General features: G+C 40.4%; 1 protein-coding gene across 1 annotated transcript in view; it reads right to left on the bottom strand.

Moving 5' to 3' along the window:
• Window positions 1–13,338: 13,338 nt before the first annotated feature.
• celsr3 (cadherin, EGF LAG seven-pass G-type receptor 3) overlaps window positions 13,339–18,503 on the bottom strand; it is a 232,178-nt gene continuing 227,013 nt past the window's right edge. Inside the window, exon 35 of the mRNA XM_048606305.1 lies at window positions 13,339–14,953. Coding sequence (XP_048462262.1) covers window positions 14,926–14,953 — 28 coding nt within the window. The 3' untranslated portion in view covers window positions 13,339–14,925. The remainder of the gene's footprint in view (window positions 14,954–18,503) is intronic.

Raw genomic sequence — 18,503 nt, forward strand, 5'->3', positions numbered from 1 at the left:
ATCTATTTTAATTTCCTGGGAGTTCTCTCAGCCTGCAAACTGTGGGAGAAAAGATAACCATCTGGGTGAGAAACCTGTTTTGTGTCTACCCCTTTTAGAAAAATGAGATTAAAAGTCAGTTCAACACTGGTTTGTATAAACTCATGAAAGATGGCAAGCTAGCGAGCTGGGGTATTCTTGTGCACTGGCCTGGATTCAAGCACCAAACTGCTGTGAAGGTCACAGTAGAAGAACCACCTACTAATCACCTCTGCACTGCAAGTAAAGAATTCTTTACTCTGAGTGCTAGAAACCAGCAAGTCAGTTGAAAGGGAATAAGGCTAAAAAATTTCAATTAACGTGCAAAGCCAAGAGTCCTGAAATCAACTGTGGAATGATCAACATTCTCCTATCTACTCTTTATGATTAACTTACAGATTGATCTGTATTTTTTAAACTTTAATTTTTTTGGGATCTTATTTCTATTCTGTGTATGTGTGTTTGATTATTATTTCTTTTTGCATATAATAACTAATAAGATCATTCTTTAAAGGAGGCTAATGCTGGTCTATTTTGGAGTTTAACCCTGAAAAGTGTGAGGTGATTCATTTTGCAAAGACAAATTTGAAAGCAGAATACAGAGTTAACGGAAAGATTCTTGGCAGTGTGGAGGAACAGAGGGATCTTGGGGTTCATGCCCACAGTTCCCTGAAAGCTGCCATCCAGGTGGATAGAGTTGTTAAGAAGGCGTATGGTGTGTTAGCTTTCATTAATAGAGGGATTGAGTTCAAGAGCCGTGAAGTTATGCTCCAGCTGTACAAAAGCCTGGTTCGGCCACATCTGGAGTATTGTGTCCAGTTCTGGTCACCTCATTACAGGAAAGATGTGGAAGCGTTGGAAAAGGTGCAGAGGAGATTTACCAGGATGCTCCCTAGAATGGAGGGAAAGTCTTATGAGGAAAGGTTGAGAGAGCTAGGGCTTTTCTCTTTAGAATGACGAAGGATGAGAGGTGACTTGATAGAGGTGTACAAAATGATCAGAGGTATAGATAGAGTGGACAGCCAGAGACTTTTTCCTAGGGTGGAGGTAGCTATTAGGAGGGGGCATAGTTTTAAAGTGAGTGGAAGTAGATATAGGGGAGACGTCAGAGGTAGGTTCTTTACTCAGAGAGTGGTAGGGGCGTGGAATGCATTGCTGGAGAGGGTAGTGGAGTCGGCCTCATTAGGGGCATTTAAGGGGCTATTAGATAAGCATATGGATGATAGTATAAGGTAGGGGTGGAGTTTAGATAGACCTTAGGTTTAGGGTAAAAGTTCGGCACAACATTGTGGGCCAAAGGGTCTGTACTGTGCTGTACTGTTCTATGTTCTTATCTAGAGGATTGGAGTATAAGGATGCAGAAGTTATGCTTCAAGTATACAAAACCTTGGTTAGGCCCCAATTGGAGTACTGAGAGCAGATCTGGGTGCCATACGTTAGAAAGGATATATTGGCCATGGAGGGAGTACAATATAGGTTTACAAGAATGATCCTGAACTTCAGGGGTCAAGTTATGAGGAGAGATTCTGCAAATTAGGTTAGTTTTCTCTAGAATTTATAAAGTTAAAGGGTGATCTGATCGAAGTCTTCAAGATATTAACAAGAAAAGACAGGATAGATAAACTTCTTCCTTTGGGTGGAGATTCCAGAACTAGAGGGCATAGTCTAAAAATTAGGGCCAGGCCATTCGGGAGAATGTTAGAGGTTTGGAACACTCTTCCACAAACAGTGGCTGATGTAGGATTAGAATTTTAATTCTGAGATAGAAACATTTTTGTTAAACAAAGGTTTTAAAGGATATTGGCCAATTCAGGGCATTGTTGCTAAATTTGCAGATGACACAAGGATAGGTGGAGGGACAAGGAGTGTTTAGGAGGCAGAGAGGCTTAGGATGAACTTGGACAGTCTAGGTGAGTGGGCAAAGAAGTGGCAGGATAGTGTGGGAACGTGTGAGGTTATAAACTTTGGTAGGAAGAATAGAGGCATAGACTATTTTCTAAAGTTGGAAAGGCTTCAGAAATCTGAAGCACAAAGGGACTTAGGAGTCCTAGTTCAGGATTCTCCTAAGGATAATCTGCAGGTCCAGTTTGCAGTTAGGAAGGCAAATGCAATGTTACCGTTCATTTCAAGAGGGCTAAAGTATAGATAGATAGAATCCCTACAGTGTGGAAACAGGCCCTTTGGCCCAACAAGTCCACACCGACCCTTGGAGCATCCCACCCAGACCCATCCCCCGAGAACCCACTTAATCGACACATCCCTGAACAGTATGGGCAATTTAGCATGGCCAATCCACCTAGCCTGCACATCTTTGGACTGTGGGAGGAAACCGGAGCACCCGGAAGAAACCCACGCAGACACAGGGAGAATGTGCAAACTCCTCACAGCCAGTCGCCTGAGGGCGGAATCGAACCCAGGTCCCTGGCACTGTCAGGCAGCAGTGCTAACCACTGAGCCCCATGCTGCCCTATGAGAGCACAAATGTACTGCTGAGGCTGTATAAGGCTCTGATCAGACTGCATTTGGCACACAGAGTGGTTTTGGCCTCCATACCTAAGGAAGGATATGATGACGCTTGTCCAGAGGAGAATTACAATAATAATGTTAGGGATGAAGGGCTTGTCTTTTGAGGAGTGGTTGAGGACTCTGGGTCTGTACTCAACAGAGTTTAGAAGGATGAGGGTTTATCTATTTGAAACTTAGAATACTTGAGGCCTGCATAGAGTGAATGTGAAGAAGATGTTTCCATTATTAGGAGAGAGTAGGACCCGAGGGAACAGTCTCAGAGTGAACGGACAACCTTTAGAACAGAGATGAGGAGGAATTTCTTCAGCAAGAGGCTGGTTAATCTGTGGAACTCATTGCTGCAGAGGGCTGTGGAGACCAAATCATTGACTGTCTTTAACACAGAGATAGATAGGTTCTTGATTGGTAAGAAGATCAAGGGTTACAGGAAGATGGCTGGAGAATGGAGTTGACAAACTTATCAGCCATGATTGAATGGTAGAGCAGACCTGAAGGGCTGAATGGACTATTTCAGCTCCTATACCTTATGATCTTATAGATATTCGGAGCTTGGCCACAGATCAGCCATGATCTCATTGAAAGTTGGAATGGGCTCAAGGGGCTGAATGACCTACTCCTGTTCCTCTGTTTATTAGAGTTTTCTTGTTAACTCAAGAAGGCCTGATTACATTAAGTCCTTTTAAAACACAAACACAGTTGGTTTGGGAAGAAGGTACCAACAGGGAAGGGATCCTTTATAAATTAACCGTCAAACAACTGACGGGATAGGTAAAGAAAGGAATTTGAAAGACCCCATTTGGAACTATAATAACTTGGAGAACACTGTTTGGTGTTTGCTTATAACAAATTGGGGTTCATGACCACAACTTTAACCCAGAGAAAATAAACTAAGGAATTAAAGATGGTAGACTATCAACTTGAAATCAATTTAATGCTATAGAGCAATCTGCACACCAGTGCGTTCCTAGCAGAATTAGGGGAAGTGATTTGTGAGGGTTTAAACGTTTCGTCCCTTGATCAGTTAAGTGATTGAATGAAAGTCCTTGCAATTAGAATTTCACCAGAAAGCCAGAAGATCCAAAGTTATAAAAGAGGTGGTCAGTTTACAGGAGATTCAGTATGATGAAATGGGGTGAAATAGTGGCAGATTCACCAATTAGAAATCAGAATTTCAGGAAAAAAAATGGTGGAAAGACAAAGAGAGTGAGAGAGAGAAGAGATTTGGGAGAAATACGAAAAGGAGGAAAAGAGAGAGTTACCAGGATAAAGAAAGGGTGGCCATATTTCCTCAGGGTGAAGCCAGCAAGCCTGCGTGATATTGAGGCTAAACTCCACTGCTGGGGAAAGCCATAGCCGGAGAATGCACTAAGTGCCAAAGTGCTGATAAATGCGATTGGAGGAGGGTACATGTCTTTGCTGGTTGCATCTGGTGTAAGATTACATTGGCATCAGTGGCCATTGAATTTGTTCACATTCTGCCCGTGGTCAGGGTCCACCTGCTCCTTCATAATAACCTGGCAGGATCAAAGGCAATAGCATCTCCAGCTGTCCCTGGGAAGCTTGCTGAATTCAGGGAGGCCAAGCAGATTTGGCAGGATTTTTCCCTGACTGTGTGATCATGCAATTTATGGCTAGACAAGCTCAGCCAGTACAGGCCGAGCTGGCATTGTGAACAGAAGACCCTCCAGTCTGGTTATCTGAAAGATTATTTGGGAATCTAAAAGATGCCAATGAAATAGTAAATGGAATGCCCTTGGCAGCAGCCTAACAGCTGATCCACTGTTAAAAACAAATAGAAATTGTTGGAGAAACTCAGCGGATGTTGCAGCATCTGTGGAGAGAAAGCAGAGTTAACATTTCATTCCAGAGGCCCTTCTTCAGAACGCTGTTCAAAACATTAGCTCAGACTGCTCATGCTGGAACTGAGGAAGATGCAATATTGAGAACGAGATGCTGAGGAGGAAATGAACACTACCTCATAGACCTGTAAATGATGAGTGGACAGTGATCCACAGATATGCAATTCTAATGGCTGAATATGTTGTCATGCACAAAACCCAAGCTCGCATCACTCAGTATCTGTACCCCACAAGGACGCAGCAAGGTTTTGCAGAACCTGCCACACTGACCCAGGTTGTGGGAAAACCCAATCTGCAATAATACTTGCAGCTATGATTCCTGAACTGGCTTTTGGGGAACCATTCAGCAAGGTGTCAGTATACTGTGTGGGGCCTCTACCCAAATCAAAAAGGGGCTGCCAGCATATCCTTACAATTATTGACATGGCATTCCATTTCTTAGAGGCTGTTCCCAATAACCAGATCTGCCAAAGCAGTGGTGACCCAATTCTTTAATTAGTATGGTTTGACCAGCTAGATCTGGGCACAAAGTTTTGTCCAAAATATCCCAGAAGGTCACATGTGAGCCAGTAGAGGTCTTCAGCATATCACACATAGTCACAAGAGGTGCTAGAAAGGTACCACCTGACCCGAAAAACAATGTGCAGGACATTCTGCCATGAGTACCTCCATGACTGGGATAAATTACTAGATTATCTTCTGTTTGCTACCAGGAACTGACCCAATGAATCACTAGATATACTCCATTTGAATTAGTTCACATGCACCAAGTTTGAGGGACTCTGAAAGGAATCAAGAGGAGGTTTATGAACAGAAAAACAAAGTTTCCATGTCAGATTCTGTGCCAAGTTTCCAACAGTGACTCGAGAGCTTGTAAAGTGGCTGAACAACACTTGAAAATCTCTGAGACAACAGGCACACACGTTATGGCCTTAACCTTCTAGCCAGGAGTCTACATGCTAATACTCCTACCAATATTCGCTGAACACTGAAAAGCCTGGCTCAGAGGTCCAAAGAGAGCAGTCAAGAAGCTTGAGGAAGTGAACTATCTGAGGCCCTAGATCAGGGAGAAAAAGCAAAGGATGTGTCATGTCAACATGATAAAGTAATACCACATTCAAAATGGTGACAGGCAGTCTGTCTCATTGTCACTGTCCCAGAGGATGAGAGAAGCAGTGAGAATGAATTGGATGTTTGATATGACTGAAGCCCGTGCTGATCCTCCTACTTGCCAGTTAACTATTAAAGAAATACAAGCAAGCCTAGACTATTTACTTACCCACCTAAATACAGAACAGCAAGCAGGCTTAATGAGAACTGCTCATTGTATTAAAGTCTTATGTAGAAACTAGCCAGGATGCACCACACTAGTCATGATATGGATATGGAAGAGGCCCCTCCCAATAGGTAATATTCCCATTAGCTAGACTCAGATTTGAGGTGACTTTAACTACATGCCTGAGTGCTAACTTATAGAGCTTAGCAGCAGTAGCTGGAGCTCCCAGTTACTCAAGTTTGGAAGATAGCACAGATAGGTCCATTAAAGCAGCCTACATTTCCAAGATAGACTTACTCAAGGGGAACTGGCAGATGCCCTAGAGTGGCCAGATAAACAAAATCTTTGTCTTCATAACTCCAAATGACTTAAGTGTCAAATCATGCCCTCAGGACACTAAAATGCACCAACCACTTTTCAAATTCTGACTAGTCAGATAGTGGCATGCTTATTTAATTGTATAGTGTATCTGGACACTAGGTCTAGTGTACAGCAACACCTGGGAACCGTACTTAGAAAAAAAACTTGGAAGTTCTCTTCCAGGAAAGTCATCTGACCCAGTGGTCAACCTTGAAAAGAATGATTTCACTAAGGCTGAAGCAATCTATCTGGGACTTGTTGTGGGTCAAGGATGAATACCACCAAGACCTGCAAAAGTACAAGCAATAGCACTGATGCCTATTCCTAGAACAAAATGAAAAATCATGAGGTTTTCAGGAATGCATGGGTTCTATCGAAACCTCAGCATAGTTGTGTCAGAAGATAGAATAAAGCAAAGGTAGCATTGACTGAGAAATGCTAAATGGATTTTGAGAAGATGAATGTCATTTTAATAACCAAGACTGTACTTTTAGCTCCAACATGTCATCAGTGAGAGTGACATTGATGTAGGGGCTTTTTTTAGGAAGGTTTATCAAGAGTAGCGAGACTCATAAGATACTTTGCCAAGAAACTAAAGAAGCATCAGAGATAGTAATCCATGGTACCGAAGCAACCCCTTGATATATTATTAAATCTCAATCACGGAGATAGACCCAAAATAGGTACAGAGACAACTGCTATATTGCAAAGCCTGTTAATGCTTGTGGAAACATTTGAGACCTGGAATTGGAATTTATTGCATCAACCATACCATTTAAAAATTAAAACACGTTGGAGGGAAATGGAATGAAATGAAGACGATACTGGAGAGTTAATAGTGGGGAACACTGAAACGGCAAAGATGCTAAATCAATACTTTTCCTCAGTTTTCATGGTGGAGGACAATTTTACCATTCCTATTGGAACAGGCAAGTCAGAGGCAATAGATAGGGTAGAATGTAGAACAATCAACATCGATAGGGAAAAGGTACTCAGTAAACTATTAGAATTGAGGGCAGACAAGTCCCCTGGGCCTGATGGCCTACACCTGAGGGTATTAAAGGAAGTAACGGTGGAGATAGTGGATCTATTGGTTACAATATTCCAAAATGCCCTGGACACGGGAAAGGTTCCAATGGATTGCAAAAATGCTAACGTAACATCTTTATTCAGAAAGGGAGGCAATACGTGAGAAATTACATACCAGTTATTTTCCCATCTGTTGTTGTCAAAGTGTTAGAATCAATTATCAAGGAAGCAATATCAAGACATTTGGAAAATCAAAACGCTATCTATCAGAGACAGCACGGTTTTATGAAAGGCAAATCATGTTTGAATAATTTGCTAGAGTTCTTCAAAAATGTAACAAGCAAAGTAGATAAAGGGGATCCTACATTACATCTGGACTTCTGGAAGGTGTTTGATAAGGTACTGCACAAAAGGTTAATTTACAAAGTTGAATCATATGGGATTAGGGGTAATTTATTAGCAAGGATAGGCAACTGGCCGATGCACAGAAGACAGAGAGTCGCAATAAATGAGCTTTTTTCTGGATGGCAAGAAGTAACTAGTTGAGTGCCAGAGGGTTCAGTCCTTGGACCCAGCTATTTACAATGTACATTAACAACTCGGATACATGGATAGAAGGCTCTATAGCCAAATTTGTGAACGACACAAAATAGGCAGTATGGTAAATTGCAATGCAGAAATAAGAATCTTACAAGCGCATATAGATAGGTTAGTAGAGTAGGCCAAAATATGGCAGATGGAGTTTAATGAGGATAAGTGAGATGCCATGCATTTTGGCTGGAAAAATAGTAAGGTGACCTATTGTCTAAATGGGGAGAGACTTTAGAGTATTCTGGTTGGTGCAGAAGGATCTGATTGTCCTTTTTCATGAGTCACAGAAAACAAGCATGCAGGTACAGCAGATAATAAAGTAAGCGAATGGAATGTTGGCTTTTGTAGCTAAAGGAATAGAATATAAAGGTAAGGAAGTATTGTTGCAACTATACAAGGCATTGGTCAGACCACACCTGGAATATTGTGCACAGTTTTGGTCCTCTTATTTGAGGAAAGATGCAGTGGCATTGCAGGCAGTTCAGAGGAAGTTCACTAGATTGATCCCAGAGATGAGGGGTTTGTCATATGAAGAAAGATTGAACATCTTAGGCCTATACTCTCAGTACTTTAGAAGAATGAGTGAAGATCAAATTAAGATATTCAAGATGATAAAAGGAATGGATAAAATAGATGTGGAGTGGATGCTTCCTCTTGTGGGGCATACTAAGACTAGAGGTCATAGTCTTGGAATAAGGGAAGCAAATTTAAAACAGAGTTGAAGAGAAATTAATTCTCCCTAAAGGTTGTGAATCTGGGGAATTTGCTACCCCAAAGTGCAGCGGATGCTGGGACAGTGAGTAAATCTGAGGAGTTAGTCAGATTTTTAATTGATAATGGGTTGAAGGGCTATGGGGAGAAGACAGGAAAATGGGGTTGAAGAGCATATCAGCCATGATCGAATGGTAGAGCAGACTTCGATGGGCCAAATGGCCTAATTCTGCCCCTCTATCTTATAAACTTATCTTATGAAATCAAATGTGATTACAGATACCTATCTAGAAATAGAGACCTAGTTAGAAATGAAGATCAGAAAGACCAAGTGAAATGAGAACTGATCTCATTTCATTCATGTGAGGGCAAGTGTCATAATACTGGATCAGTTATGCACATTTGATCTTGAACTGCAATGTGATTCTTTCTTTAGAAGGCCGTACTGATAAAGCCAAAATGACAGCAGATGTAAATTCAGTGGCTGGCAGGAGACATACACTGAACACTACACATCATGAAGTGTTAAGGAAGCTTCGATGGAGGGGACTTTAAACAGAGAAGTGCATTTCAAACTACACTTTAGTCTCCTCGGCATTAGCTCAGACTGCTGAGGTACCCATATATACTAGCTTGGGTTCAAGCATAAGTGCACTGTGAGTGTCGTGTTTGAAGAATCCATCCTGTATTCACCCCGCTTTGGAAAACTGGTTAAGTTGGCTCCTTTTAAAACACGAATTCATATGGTCTGAGAGAAAGGTATCGATAAAGGAGGGGAACCTTTGTAACCAGAGGAAGCAGGTGAACAATGAAAGCAAGCTAGTTCATTCCTCTTCTTCTAGGAGCATATCCCCTATCTGGAACTGAAATAACTTGCGGAATCTTGCCTGGGGTCTGCCCACGACATCAAAAAAATAGAGGCAGCTGACTACAGGCAACAAGTTGATTAATTTACTAGGTCTTGCCATACTTTCACTCTAAACATACACAAATACTGAGAGATCAGTGTTCTGATGGCCAAGATTCCATGAAAGGTACAAATACTGCTCCATTTTGGGTTAGCATCCTTGGGCTTTGCTTTTGATTGGAAAATTAATATGACCAAGAATGCTCAAGCCCAGACCTTTACAAAGGAAAATCTGGGATCGTTTACAGCCACTGCCTCCCAAACCTCTTTTTCAGACCTTACTTGGAGGCTTGAAAATTGTTGTGACCACCACCACCAGTCCTCTCCCTCCATGGAAAGTGGGAGTGCAATGGATGGGGGGATAGGGTTTGACAACAGATCTATAAAGGCAGAGGGTACAGGTGAGAAGATCTGGGTGTGCAGTTGGAAGAGTGAGAAGCTCGATAGAAGCCATTACCATCATGGAGCTCAGGATTCCACTTCCTGTCCCTATTCCCCACTTTAGGAAGCCTTGGTTTAAGCTGTTCCAGAACATCTCAGTTTGAGACAACATTAACTGACAATTACCCTAAAGATTGCAGGAACAAATTAAAATCAAAATTAAAACAAAAAGCCAAACCACATTTTTATTTTGTTTATTCAGTCTTATAAATTCAGAAATATGGTTCTTGTACATTTCAAATGATAATGTTACTAGAACTCAATACAATGGTAAAGATGTTACACATTTTTAAAACTCCAATGGCAGTAGATTGGTCTGTCATATGACTTATTCCATTATTAGATGATCAGTCAAGCTGACAGTTGGAACGTTGCCCTGATGGTATGATGTTCCATCTTGGAGGTAGGAGAAAGTGGGAAAGGAGTGAAGACAGAGGGAAAACTGACAATGCCCATCTCTTTAATCTGACTGCTAACAGCCAAAGTAAAGGTCAAGCAACTCTCACTTGCAGATTAAGTGAAGTTTAAGAATGGTCTTCAAAATATATTTTCTCAATTCTACCCAGTTAATTTGCAAGTGTTTTGAAAACTGTAGTCATGGAGAAATGAAAATTTATACTAACCTGTTGGTGGGAGGTAGGAAATCAGAATAATGGCTCTAGTGGATGGTTCATGTTGTTTTCCCCCTTCCTATTGTAATACAATGGAAACATTTAGGACCAAGTTCCAGAATCCTTTTGTTTTTCAAGCAAAAGATTTGGAAAATTGGCACTTCCATTAGTTAGATACCATAACAAAACACTCTCCAGGAAACTCTGTTGCTCACTGGATGGATGGCACTTTCTGGACCCAGGAAGACATTGGATGGTTGCATTATTACAGCTGTGCAGGAGAGTTGATAAAGGCAGCAAGTGACATTAGACAATAGCATTGCAGTAAAACGTTTTTAATTAATGTCATATCTAGGCTTAAACAATGACATTAGATCAATTAATTTTAATCTGCAATGTTCTGAATTTATCCCCCTTTAGAAAGTAATGAAAACAATGTCAAAGCACGTAAGGAACCACATTTCTTTGTATGTATCCATCCAACTCCCCACCCCATACATCCAATGTCAGTGTCAATATTCTCCCAATTGGTAATGTTTTACCACATCTTACAAACATAACATGTAGTGCTTTGTTTCTATTTCATACACCATCCATCCTGTTAGTATCTTGCAACAGATCACAATTCAGTTTAAGTGATGAGTACCTCCATCATTTGGAGTTCAAATTTTGCTCAGGGACTAGGTTCAAAATTGTCATCTGAACTCATTAAATTAGCAGCGTCAGGGAGCAGACTTGAAGTGGATTTGAACCCAAGTAGTGGGTAGAAACAAGTATGTCCCGGAACATAGGGCCACAACAATCCTTTCCTCACCCTCCTTCAGCTTGGGCTGGATTGCATCACTTGACAAGAAACAAAATGATTCTGCTCTAATGAACAGCATTACCCCTTCCCTGATTGATAATAGCTTTCTGTACAATCAAAGGTGGGCTATCATTTTAAAAAAAAGGTGCAAAACAAGAAGGGCCATCACAGTCCTTAGAGCATTAAAAGGAACATTATGGGCTGTGCTGGCTTTATCCAGAGTTGACCAAACAATCATGTTTAATCTTACTGGAATGTAAATGGATTTTTAAAAATCTGAAACTTTCTCAGGTTCTATCTTGCTGCACTCAACATACACATCAAAATTTCAAGCTTCAACAACACAAGACAGCTTCAAGTATTTTTGTTGCATTAATAAATTAATGAAAAAATGCTCTTTATCACAATAACATAAATCAGTAAAAAATAATAAGATAAAAATTTCATCTCTGAATTACAAAGATACAAAAATGTATAAAAAAGTTTTTTTCTCATATTCACCACCCCACCCCAAAGATGTTGGATATGCTTGAAGGGAAGCTTTAATTTATTTGTTTTTAAAGCAAGGAAGAAAACCATCACTCACCGACCACTGGTGTTCTGAAAGAAATTAAAAGCTAATGCATCACAATGCTCAAGACTTAATACTGCTTCCTTCTTCAACAGGAAATAACGAAGATACAGTACTGTGGGAGTTTCTCAGTTTATAACCAAAGATCTTCTGTAAAATGAATGATTCCCAGGCAACCAAAATGACAACAATAGGAGAGTTCTTACAGCTGCATCTCGGCTATCAGGTGACGTTTTATTCATAAACCATTTGGGGTCAGTACAGATTGCTGTTTAGTATGTGAAACTAAGTCTCCACATGTAACACATTCTTTAAATATTACAATAATTGGTATTATTAGAACAATGGAACATTGACTTTTATAGAGCTCTTGATCTTTCCACTGTCATTGAGCAAGGTTTGTTCATTTTGGGAGTGGAGTGTGTTAAATATGTAACTAATTCTTGAATAAGTTGCTTAGGTCGGTGTTCCTAAAACTGTGCTCAAGGTGAATGATGTGCAAGATCTAAACCTACGTTCGTCTGATCACCCAATCTACCACACATTTTCTGTGATCAAACAGGAGTTCCAAAGAGTTAGTAAAACAAAGATGGGGAGTACTACATTTGCCCTGTTTTGTAACCAGAAGGGTCATGCTTTCTTGTGGATACAACAAGCACTATGCCTTTATGGGGGATCAATACCTTCATTTTAAGGAGTCTTGCAAGGTTGCTTTACCATGCCTATGCACAAACTACTGACTAATGACACGGTAAGTGACAAGAGTACATTACGCCAATCCTACTTATTACAACTGGTTGTTGTTTGTAACAAATAAATAAAAATCAGGATTTTGAAAATACAAATGACAGACTTCTTCATTTATCCCATACAGTGGCTTCATGGCTTTAACCCAGGAGAAATATACTGAATTAAAGTATTTATAGCTAACAGAATAAGACTCATTTTGTCTTATTAATCTCACTCTCTAAAACACAACAACCCAATGGTTTTAAATTGATTTAAGATTTTTTTTTAAGTTACCCAATTCTCACCTACAACTCTTCAATTGTGCCAGGTCCATTGAATGGTTAATGTATTTACAATATTAACTTAAGAGTATTACACGTCAGAAAGTTAATGTTAGGAAACATTTAACCATTCATGACGTAAAGGGACAATCTTGTTGGTCTGGGGAGTTTCCATGGGAGCTTAACTGAGTGCTTCAAAAACTTGACTGAAATTCCCTAATATTGGCCATCGGGGTAAACTTGACCCTATTATGAGCTGCAGCTTGCTTACAATACTTCTGGTGTACTTGCAGCCCAAAGACTGCAGTGGTTCAAGAAGGTAGCTTACCATCATTTTCTCCAAAGTAATCAGGCATTGACTATAAATGTTGGCTTAACCAGTTACATCCACATCTCATGAACACATTTTTAAAAATGAGCTGAATGTTGTATAGTTAACCTAACTCACAGGTGGCTAAAATACATAATTAATTACAAATTTTTAGAACACATTGTGGTGCCATTTGCCCTGGTGAAGATGATGCTGTTTATTATCTAGGATAATATATATCAGAGGTTTAAAAGAGGGTAAAAACCAAAAGAAGTGCAGATGCTGTAAATCAGGAACAAAAACAAAGTTGCTGGAAAAGCTCAGCAGGTCTGGCAGCATCTGTGAAGGAGAAAACAGAGTTAATGTTTCGGGTCCGGTGACCCTTTCTTGTTGTTGTTTAAAAGAGGGTATTTGAAGGAATATTTGGGACAATGGTGCTAAAATAGGACTGCAAAGAGTAGGATATTTTCAGATAAGATTCCAATTGATAATGAAAATGAAAACAACAAACAATGCAACAGATTAGACCCAGTATGAACTAGAATTCACTAGAATTTCTGGAACTGTACACCTGCATTTCTGGAATTTATGGATAATTGTCATCTGAGATTCTCAGAAGTTGCATTCCATTGTTATGATGTGCATTAGCTTATTTTGCGTACACCTTGTTGAGTAGGAATGCACAGAGAAATTTATGAGCTACATTACAGTATGAACTTAGCCAGTATGTACTATGTTTATAAATAAACTCTTGTTTAAGATTTATAAGTCTCCATATAATGATGATTCCTGCTGTGAAGCCCCTCTCTACTTAATGAATAGATTTATTTCTTAGACAAAGATTTAGGGTCCCTTGCCTGTCATATAAGCATGTATAAGACATTTATGTACCATAATAGTGCAGAACCTTCAAAATATCACAACTGGAAACACATTTATAAAAATAATGGTTCCATTATTTCAGATAAAAAGTTTGATAGAGTGATTTTGTATGTTTTATTCAAGGAGACCTTATGATTGGCTAATTGCACCATCTTCTCAACTCACTTCAGATTAAACAGTCATCTGAGTGCATGTACTGATTTGGCAGTGAAATGCTTATTTGTGCACTTGTGAGGGGGAGTGAAATTTATTCACAACAGCAGGTTATTCAGTAACATGATCTATACGATGCAGATTGGCATAAACTGGGCAACTCCAAACTCATCCATTGCATCATTTCCTCCTGAACAAAGAGATACTGGATTGCAAGTCAGTCCCCCATCAGGCTGTACTGGAGGAGCAAACGACATGTTGTTACTTACAGTATGAATAGAGTAAACTCTCAATTAGTCCCAAATGCAGTTATTACCTTATTAATATTTATCACTTCCATTTGATAACATGAGACTGTAATTATTCCATTGTAAAAATTAAATGAGAATTTGAAGAAATATAGGCTGTTGCAAATCTTGAGCTTGAACACTAGAGGATGGCAGTAGTTTTCTTCCTTATTTAACCTATCTACCCTGTTATCTACCATAAAACTCTACAGAGAAAGATGGATGTTGCTGCTAATAGAGGAGATCATCTCTCTCTCAAGTGGGCGTGGAAATTAAATATTCTCCTAGTCTGGAATGTTCAATATTCTTTGCTTTTTTGGCACTCACAATGGTGCCCAAATCAGTGCGATTTTCAAAGTTGATAATGTCCTCTGATAGGAACAATTTTGAGAATGAAGTAATATCCATTTTCCTTTTGTTTAAGGACCCAATAGTTCTGTAGGCTGTGGCTAACTGCTTTGATCCCTCGGTTTTAGGTAGAGTGATTTGTCCCGTTTCTCAGTAACATTTGGTCTTCGTGCCACTTCAGCCTTTGGGTATCCAGAGACAAAACACAGACACAGGAAAGCGATATTGCCTCAAGACTGCGTGTCAGCTCTTGCCATTCTGTTTAAATAAAAGCAAATTAAGAATGCACTTATTTTAAATTCAATCAAGGGCAAGCAGCAGTGTTAAGCATCAGAATTCAGCATGTTCAATAATAACTGGTTCGTGCATTCGAAAACAAACAGGTTGATCAAACTAAATGCAGATATAGTCTCAATTTCAATTTCAGGGTACAGGACTGATTTCTACCCGCTATTACACCTCAGTTGTGCTGATTTTTATTTTCATCCACAGAATCCATAGAATCTCTACTGTGTGGAAACAGGCCATTTGGCTCAAAAAGCCCACACCAATTCTCTGAATAGCATCCCACTCAGTCTCACCCGGCTACCCTATCCCTGTGACCCTGCATTTCTTATGGCTAATCTACCTAATCTGCACATCTCTGGACACTACGGGCAATTTAGCATGGCCAATCCACCTTAACCGCACATCTTTGGACTGTCGGAGGAAACTAGAGCACCCGGAGGAAACCCACACAGACATGGGGAGAACATGCAAACTCCACATAGTCGCCCGAGGCCGGAATCTCAGGTCCCTGGTGCTGTGAGGCAGCAGTGCTAACCACTGAGCCACCGTGCCACCCCAAAAAATCAAACCCTTAGACCAACGAGCCATCGCCAGGCCAAACTGCACCTCATTTTTAATTGAAGAACACAACTTAAATTGAAGATCACTAGCAATCTCAAAGTTGCAGTGGAACATACCAAATTCAAAAAGTGTGGACAAGTGAAAGTGAGTAATATAGCAAGCTAGAACTACAATACTCTGAAAAGTGGGGCCGAACTCCAGTAATGGCATACAATCAGAAGTGAAGCCAGACATTTGGTTGAATTTGTATTATCAAGAATCAGAACTGAGACATCAAAATCAAACTCACGTGAAAACTAGCATTTTTATTGACCTCATCATTAACAAACTCATTATTGTGAAATGGTAGCTTAGAGATTGAACCTGGCAGAAGCCACCTGAAGTTCAGTACAGAAAGATAAACATATTGAGCACCTTTAGTTAGTTTTCTCACACATGCCATTTTGAGGAGCAAAGGCCAGGTGCTTACCCAAAAGGAGAGATAGTAATAAAAGGAGATCTGATTATCTGGTTTAACAAGGTATAGAGCTGGATGAACACAGCAGGCCAAGCAACATCAGAGGAGCAGGAAAGCTGACGTTTCGGGTCTAGACCCTTCTTCAGAAAATCTGGCTTCATTTTCTGAAGAAGGGTCTAGACCCGAAACGCCTCTGATGCTGCTTGGCCTGCGGTGTTCATCCAGCTCTACACCTTGTTATATCAAATTCTCCAACATCGGCAGTTCCTACTATCTCTGTAACTGATTATCTGGGCCTTGTTTGCTGCATGGTCGAGTTAGATCTATTTGTTGACATCAGTTTACAGGTTAGAGAATAGCACTAGTATTGCATTAGAGAGTGAATTATAACTGCATACAATAGGTATCAATGAATCAATGAGAAATATTTGCAAAGAGAATGAATTAGAGGAAATACGGTTTATCTAAGGTAAGAGGGAATGTGGTCTATTTAAATTCAGTTTCACATTTTGGAATTTTATATATAAAACAAATGAATTATGCTAATGAAATGCAACATAATAAGAGAAAAAGGACAAATAATGTGAGAATGAATGCAAGTCGATGCCTTTTATTTCACACTCTATAATGCTAATGCATTGAAATCCTGTGTGGTGGGGTGAATACAACTCAATTCATTTGAAATACACTTAATTGGAAGGAATATGATCAACTGAAGTTTATATAGCTTAAAAACTAAGGTTAGATGAGAGGGGTGAAAAGAAACTCAGTGTGGAGTATAAACCCGTGAATGAAGCAGTTAGGAAAGATGGCTGGTTTCTGTGCTGAGGATGTCAAGTTTTCTGTAACTGAACAAGATTTGTATATCAGATGTTCAGTATGTGTACACATGATATTCAATGTTAATAGGTCCAAGCAGGGTAGATCAAAATACATGTACTGAAAGGGAACTGCAAGTAATTGATCCCCTTCGGCATAACAGAATTCCAGTTTAATGTATGTGGTGCAGATGTGGCCCATTCCCCGATCCTGCACCACTGCAGTCACCCAAGCTATCTTTCACTTTACATGGAGGTCAAAGATGGACCACAGGGATACCATTTACAAAGCTCTAGATAAAGGTGGAGAAAGGATGCCACCCTCATCCTGATGGCAAACTTTGTATTTGGCTGCATCCAGCTGTGCATAGACCAGCAGTACGCAAACACCAAGTGTCACTACACACTGAGGTTCTATCTGTCCCTAGCGGTACGAAGGATAGGTCTGGCCTCGTTGCCATGGAACGCTCTAAGTAGTTCCATTTCACTTGTACCTAGTGGAAAAATCACCTTTGACCTCAAGTATATCAAGCAGTGATGAGCACATAGCATCCTTGAGACCATGCAGGAAAAGAGAGGGTTGGTTCTGTCAGGTGGTTCCCTGAGCAGACTGTCAGTCATTTGGCAGAATGTTTCATCGCCAGAACTTTCCAAAAAGCACCAAGACGATGCTTAGCGGGTGGTGAGAAGAGAACTACCTGGCTGATCCTACATGTACGCCCAGACTTTCTGTACCACCGCACGCTGCCCTCAAAGCAGCTGCGGCGGGGGTAGAGACTCTCACACAGCTCCTTCTGGAATGTGCCTTTGCAAATACAGTCTGAACAGAGATACAGTGGCTTTTGATGAGGTTCATCCCAAGCAGTCCCATGACGTAGTACTCTGTGCTCTATAGGCTGTTCCGCGGGACACACACTGAGGCAAATATATACTGCACCTGGAGGACCATCAACACAGTGAAAGATGCTCTTTGGTCTGCCCAATAACCTGTTGGTTTCCAGTGCACAAAGTTGATCTTGATTGAGTGTTGCAGCCAGTGCAAGGTCCAGGGCTAAATACTGAGGGATGCATTAGAGCTAGGGATAGCTGCTGTCAGGGCAGAGTGGGGAAAGACGAACATCTAAGGTCTTTCTGCCAAAGTACAAGGGTCTGTTCTGTTGCCAGACCTTCCTATTGCTTCAAAATGAATGTAAATAATTTCTTGCATGAGTAGAAAATGCCTTTGTTTTTGCAACAGCAGGAAAGCTCTGTGAAATGTCAAAATTCCAATGGTTTGTTTGGTGTTTTTCTCTACAAAGACGGTACAGGATTGATTTAGAACCTTTGTATGTACTTACAGATGATTTTTATAAATAAATTACATTTTGCAGTAAAATAATTATTGAATGATTGTTTTTGTGTTCTCTGCCTGAAGGCATGTCCAACCTACAGCCTTCATCATGGGTAGGGCAAGGAGGTAGATCTCGATTCAATCCCACTGAGAACATAAATTGAACTATTTGCTTGAGGTATCAAGCTGATCAAAACCAGGGGTCCGTCTAACTAAGTGTACCGGCCCCTGAAGGAGTCCAGTTTGCTGCGACAACACACTTCCACCTGCATGCTGTAGCCTGGAGGTATAGATAGTGATTGCAAAGGCTTCAATTTCCTTTCCTTCACCTGGCTGACCAGGAATCAGTCCCTT

This window comes from Rhincodon typus, chromosome 16 (assembly GCF_021869965.1).
Source record: "Rhincodon typus isolate 14 chromosome 16, sRhiTyp1.1, whole genome shotgun sequence".
In the NCBI taxonomy this organism is placed as follows: domain Eukaryota; kingdom Metazoa; phylum Chordata; class Chondrichthyes; order Orectolobiformes; family Rhincodontidae; genus Rhincodon; species Rhincodon typus.